Here is a 7,149-nt window from a genome sequence, read left to right on the forward strand (position 1 = left end):
AAGGCGCAGCGTGCGTAGAGTTCCACATTATATGTAATAGTGAAACTTACAACAAAATACAAAGAATAACAAACGTGCCATCACGGCGCGCACAAAGCACTAACCAAAACAATATCCCACAAAGCAGGAGGGAGAAAGGGCTTCCTAAATATGATCCCCAAACAGAGACAACGATTACCAGCTGCCTCTTATTGGGAACCATACAAATTAGCCACATAGAAAATAAATGACTAGAACATCCCTCTTGTCACGCTCTGACCTTAACACCATAGAGAACCGAGGGCTCTCTATGGTCAGGGCGTGACAGTGGGGTGTGACTACTTTCTGAAGGCACTGTATTAGGCCTGGTTTTAATACTTGTATCCTTTCTGACTCCCTTGAGTTAATCACTGATCTGCAATTAATTGATAGGAAGCCTAAAAGCAAGAGCTCAGTGACTTTCAACTTGGCACCGTCGTAGGATGCCACCTTTCCAACAAGTCAGTTAGTCAAATTTCTGCCCATTAAGAGCTGCACCGGCCAACTGTAAGTGCTGTTATTGTGAAGTGCAAACCTCTAGGAGTAACAACGGCTCAGCCACGAAGTGGTAGGCCACACAAGCTCACAGAAAGGGACCACCGAGTGCTGAGGTGCGTAGAGTGTAAAAATCGTCTGTCCTTGGTTGCAAAACTCATTACCGAATTCCAAACTGCCTCTGAAAGCAACATCAGAATGGGTTTCCATGGCCAAAAAGCTGCACACAAGCCTAAGATCACCATACGCAATGCCAAGTGTCGTTTTGAGTTTTGTATAGTCGTTTTGAGTTTTGGACTCTGGAGCAGTGGAAACACGCTTCCCCATCTGGCAGTCTGACGGACTAATCTGGGTTTGCGAATGCCAGTACAATGTTACCTGCCCCAAAGCTAGGTCCAGACGAGCAGGTGTCCACATACATCTGGTCATGTAGTGTACTTGTTGGTAATGTTTCTCTTATTTGTTTATTTTGTAGGATCATCCCATTGAACCTGGCTGCTACTGTAGGACCCAGAATACTTTCTTTTGGTTTGCAATTCTGTTACACTACAACGCACAATATATATTTATGTCGATTTGGAGGCCTATGCAGTGAAATGTATTTTGGAGTGACATTCAATGCTTATTCTATAGTCAAAATTGGCCAATATAAGGCTTAGCAAAATAACTGTGATATGACTGTTTAAATTCAAAACTTTATTATACATTTTTGACTTTTATGGCCATGAAGCATTACAGTTAATGGTAACTCCTTTTGCAGTAAAGTAAGTCCATAAACTAATGGACATTGATTGTTATTATCAACAGATATCCATCGATCCACACTGTTCAACTGAAATGAACACCTACAGATATTGTACTGTTAAAGAATAATTTAATAAAATGAACTGTTTAATCAAATAACTTATTATACTCTTCAAATTCACACAAAGACATTATACAGGGAAAACACTCAATGATTGCTAGTAAAACATACTTTAATTGCCTTTACTAAAATACATGGCTTAAGTTAAATGTAGCAAAGAAAAGATTGCATGTCCACCCAGATAATGTCCACCCATACTCTCTATTGCCTACTGTAATATCAATGATGCATGCTTATTATACTAATTACAATAGCCTTCGCTAGAAACTTCAAGTGGAAAAACTCTAAAGGACAGTAGATTAACACTCTACATTGATACTCATAACCATACTACTGTAAATACCCCAATTAATATCAATAGGCCATATTGAAGCAGCAAATCATCTGGTCTTCTCTGGGTCGGCAGACTTTGCACTTCCTTCAAGCTGGTAACTAAAAAAACAGCAGGAATAATGTAATGAACAAAATATATTGTGTCTTCATTTGGTTGTCAAAGGACTTTACAGCATAATTAAGACTTACATTCAGTTCCCATTCTATGGTTGCACATGAGGTACCTGTGGACAAAGAAAAATGTCACTGTCATTCTTGGATTCCCCCTAAGCTATAGATGACATCTTCTAAACGAGTAGGTAGAAAAAACATAAATCACTTTCAGTCAAAAGTTCACTGTCATTGTTGTATTGCTTAAACCACAGATGACATATAGTAAAAGAGTATGTGAAAAGAGGGTACATCTTTTCCAAATGATGTTCAGGAAAGAAGTTGTACATATAGTTATGATAGATAGAGTTCTAGCTTTCCAACCTGGCCTGTCTGCACTGTCTGCTCCTGCTGAGCTGGCTGCAAAGGATCCTGGGAATGAGGAAGTTGAGAGTTGTATGGGGGGAATGGGATCTGCAGAAAAAAAGAGCACCTGTTGTCTTGGACACCAGAGCAGGGGTTTCCAAACTTTTTGTATCTGGGACACCTTTTGTGATAACAAATTCACGAGGGACCCCCTCATAACATCAGAACACAACTCTTACTTTAGAGTTCAATAAAAATAGCATACAAGCAGTTTTACTATGACCTCTGTAGTGTTTGGCCAGACTACGTCTCTTGACACTGGAAATAACATTTTAAAGGCCCCCACTTTGCATGTTGCAGTTTTAAAGTTAATATCCTGCAACTCTGAAAATGTTTCTTTGGGGCAGGAATAACCTTTAGCAATTGTAAAGCTTAAATTTACAGTGAATTATGTTCAAAACAAACATTTAGGGGAATACAAGAAGAATTTTGTTGAACATTTTTATAATTGATGACCACTGTGGATACCAATATCCCTGTGAGCCTCCCAGGCCCATGTTTTGCATATAAGGCCCAAGAACATAAATTGTGGTGTAATAATATTACATTGCATTATATTGCACCCTCTAAACTCTTTCCACTGATCCTTTCTCCAAAATGTGTTTATTCCATTGTTGCAAGCAATATTCATTAAAATAAAAGATACATTAAAATTAGATATATTTTTAGATTTGGCCGCAATACCCCACTTTGACCCCTGCTCTATAGCATCTGTAGTCAAGGAAACGTCTTGTACATCGTACATCTTTGCACCCATTACAATAACTAAAGGTCAAGAAAGGGATGTCCTACATTGGGTCTTTGCTGTGGCACAGTTTGTGGTTGGTATTCATTCGGGAACAGCTGTGAAAAGATAAAACAAAAATAAAGCAAAAAGATACAAAAATTCCAACATCAATACGAAAATGTCTGAAATTATTATTATTATTTTTTTGAGTGATTAAATGTTGTACTCACGTTTGGAATCTGTGGCATCTGAGGGATATTTGGCATCATCTGAAACAAAAAGAAATAGCTCAGACATCCTTTAATGACAGAATGGATTAACTAAGATACAAATGTTTACACCAGATTAAACATATTATTGATATTTAACGTGATATATCCATTTCAGAGTATATGTATGCATTTATATGTACATGAGAGTGTACTTACTACGTGCACATGATAAAAGTAAGGTAGGAGGTGGGTAGAAAACTAAGTGTATCATTGCAGCAAAGTATTTATAAACTACAAATTAGATCTCTTAAACGTTTCGTTCCTTTTTGTTATATTATCGAATCAATAGGCCATGATTAATTATGGCCCAATACGCCTGGCGTTCAAGGAGCTTTTCATTGTGATCGTGTTATTTTCCCTAAAAACCTTTAGAACTACCTAAAGAAAAATCAAAAAGCAACTCTGTATCTCTGCCCAGTCTTGCAAAAAGTGTGCAAGTGTGGCGAGGATTTTCTCTGCTACTGGCCTGCTCTCAGTGCACCATTGCACGAGCCTGAAGCCACAGACTGGCCAAACTTGTGTTGCAAAAAAAACATATTCCAAAATTGAATTCAAAGGCAGAAAAATACGTAATTTTTAGTTTCATTTGTAATTAATTCTAAGTAAGTCGCAGCCTATATGCACAATATATAGGCCATAATGATTTAATATAACGAAATGTTGTTTAAATGCTGAGTGCTTGTCATGCCCTGACCATAGAGAGCCTATAATTCTCTATGTTGGTTAGGTAGGGGTGTGACTAGGGTGGGTTATCTAGGTTATTATATGTCTATGTTGGCCTGGCATGGTTCCCAATCAGAGGCAGCTGTTTATCGTTGTCTCTGATTGGGGATCATATTTACGTAGCCTTTTCCCACTTGATCTTGTTTGTTTGTGTGTAGTTGCCAGTGTGCACTGCAATTGACTTCACGTTTAGTTTTTGGTTCTGTATTGTTTTGGTGAGTTTCTTTAATTAAACATGTGGACCTCCATCCACGCTGCGCCTTGGTCCGTTAATTCTACAAACAACCGTGACAGTGCTTTATGTCCGCACCACACTACCCTGTCGCACTCCCAAATTCTTCTAAATGTATTCATTTGTATAGCTATAGCCTGGAAATCTTGCCTATATAATTTATTTTAGGCACCCTGTCAGGCTCTTAACCTATTTACAATGTTTACATGCTGTTTAATATGACATGTGGCCTATTTTAAATGATGTGCACTTCTTACAATCACCTTTTCATGTTAATTCAAATCATTTTCATTCAAATAATTTGACTGTGTTTCAAAACTTCAAAACCAAATGGTAGGTCCAGGTAGTCACAAAAATGAATGCAGCAAATTGGAGCAGCATTTTTTTTTCTTATGAGTGCAGAGCAGTGATGGAAAGGAAGTGGAGAGCTGGAGTTGTGCGCGAGCACCGCTCCATGAGCTATGCCCTGGATTTCAAATGGTTCCATTCTGCTCACCTACTCTGATCCAGGTCCCACTGAAATAAAATGATTGGTTGTAAACAAGTAAATGATATCAGGATTTACCTTTTGCTGCACAAAGTCATAGGGGTAGTACTTTAATATGTGAGAAAAGAAACAGAGAAACAGTCATTAAACTACTGCAGTATAGATAAAATACATTCAATGTGATCTGTGCTTGAGTAAGATATTAAATGGATGGGTTCTCTTACAAAACACATACAGTATAACAACACTAATTTCCTGCTGTGCAACTTGGAATGTACCATGTCCTAACTTTAGCCACTTAAAGTCATGAGTCAACTGAACTTAAATAGTGCCTATCAAATTTCATATAGCTGTAATTGAAGAGAGAGATTTCTTCACATACTACAACACCTATAATTCTGAGGAGGGATAAGTAACTCAACTTGAGACAACACTTACAATTTCTACACTCTTTCTTCCTGGGGCCTTAGGTAGGGAATATTTGATGAAGGCTTGAGAGGGATAGGACTGCTGAAAGAAAAGAAAGGGGAAAGTTAAAAGGAATGTTCAATGTGGAGGATGGTTGATATATTAAAGAAGGTGATGTATGTTTTAGTAGTATCTATAGTATTTACTGGTCCATTGATCTGGCCACCAGTAGACCATCCAGGGAATCTCTGTGGAAACACCTATAATATAAAGTAAAACAAACAAAACAGTTACACATTACAAATAAATAAAAAATACTCTCTATGTAATTAAGACAAAACTCCAGTGTAACTGCTAAAGTTCAAGATGATTACTCATCACAGTCTGAATTAAATAGGCAAATGATAAGTCAAGAGAAAGTAAATAATGAAGTAAGTAATAATGAAGTAAGTAATAACTTAATGTAGGTCATTAAGTCACTAAAAAGACAATTCTTTGATCATATAATTTTAGAGAGGTCTAATAGAGGTCTCATAGTGAAGATGATGTAAGAGCGTACTATTTCCATGCTGACAGGGTCATTGAGTCCAGGCTGAGGGTAAGGCTGGCCTGCTGGGTAGAGGCCCTCATTCACCTGGGGATTAAACACTTGGGTCAAAGGTCAAACAAAAGTGTCCTCATAGATTAATTTCAGTACTCAATCAATCTTCTCATGTTATGTATTGTTTCATACTATGTTGAACCACACCTAAGAAAGAAGGTGACCAACAGAATGCAGTAGAATATTACAATATGCATTTGTTCTTACTTGTGTGGGTGGTCCTGATTGCCTTGGATCCCCATAGTGGGGCAAGTAATTGAAGTAAGGTTGACGCTGTGAATATTGAACAAATACTAAACAATCACAATTTTGAAAAGCCATAGTCAATTTAAAGAAATGACAGACTGTTGACAGACACTCAGTGGAAGATGAGACGTGAATATATGCTTGGAAAGTGAAGACGTCATAGAATATCAAAAGGTAATTAACTAATAGGCTAAGTGAATTGTTTTGCCTCACAGTTAGTCAAGACTATTAACTAGCCAGTTCAAAGTATTAACAGGTAGTTAACAATTGCTTATAAACTAGCTACTGTAGTGATGCCATGTCAATAACCTGTCTCCAAAAACGACGAGGGAGTCTCAAGTTGTGTTTACATTTTTTCCATTGTGACGCACACCCTTGCGTGTCCACTTTCTATGTGTATTCAAATTCCTACTCTTGAGAAATACAGTAGTAAAGTTTTCCTTGCCCATTTTTTCAAACTTACTGGAGCAGCAGATATTGAGCTGGCCAAACAAAGGCACATAATGGTGATCTTCATTTTCAAAGGAGAACCTTGCACATGAAAGAGAGGTATAATGTTAAGTTAACACCCCCCAGTGTCAAAAAGTAGTCAACTCTATTACACAATACACATTTTAACACTGAACCCCAGTGTTGAATGACTGCAACAATAACCAGTGTTGGTCTGTTTTCATTTTTAACATATTGCTTACAGAAATTATGTGAAAGTTTTAAAAACCTAACACTTATAAAAGTCTAACAATAACTCTGTGTAGTGTGGGACACTATAGAGACACTTTGATTGTTAAACTTAACTCTATTAAAGATATTAACACTTGCAATGTTGTTGTGAGAATCCTTAGGCACTCAAAGCATTCTGTAAATTCATATGTATAAAGAATCCCATACCATTACTTTGTACAACATCCAGATAAAATGCATTTTAAATAGACAAGTTCTAGCCACATTACCTTTGGTGATACCAGTATAGATGAGGAATATGGAGTGCAGAGATCTATCTCTGCTTTTAAACCGTGTCAGTTGAGATTTCAGCCAACCAACATTGACCTGCTGTGACATCACTTAGTGAATGAGAATAGGGCTGTCTAGTCATGAGCTTTGGTAAATGACAGTGGTCAGATATAGTATAGTCATCATAATAGCAGAGCATGGCTGATTACACTGTCTGCAATAGTGCACACTTCAGCACATTTATTGGAAAGCATATCTTATCGCAAACCTGTGTG

General features: G+C 37.4%; 1 protein-coding gene across 1 annotated transcript; it reads right to left on the reverse strand.

Annotated features, from left to right (window-relative positions):
- Positions 1-1,192: 1,192 nt before the first annotated feature.
- LOC110534932 (uncharacterized) lies at positions 1,193-6,902 on the reverse strand. Its single transcript, XM_090188637.1, has 12 exons — positions 6,874-6,902; positions 6,387-6,454; positions 5,885-5,950; positions 5,636-5,710; positions 5,283-5,336; positions 5,107-5,178; positions 4,747-4,776; positions 3,185-3,223; positions 3,020-3,070; positions 2,186-2,233; positions 1,901-1,935; positions 1,193-1,810 (listed from the first exon to the last, which is right to left on the reverse strand). The coding sequence occupies exons 2-11, from the start codon at positions 6,438-6,440 to the stop codon at positions 1,915-1,917; spliced, it is 510 nt and encodes a 169-aa protein (XP_090044763.1). The 5' UTR covers positions 6,441-6,454; positions 6,874-6,902; the 3' UTR covers positions 1,193-1,810; positions 1,901-1,914.
- Positions 6,903-7,149: the final 247 nt, after the last annotated feature.

This window comes from Oncorhynchus mykiss, chromosome 10 (genome assembly GCF_057628025.1).
Source record: "Oncorhynchus mykiss isolate SJ-2025 chromosome 10, ASM5762802v1, whole genome shotgun sequence".
Classification (NCBI taxonomy): domain Eukaryota; kingdom Metazoa; phylum Chordata; class Actinopteri; order Salmoniformes; family Salmonidae; genus Oncorhynchus; species Oncorhynchus mykiss.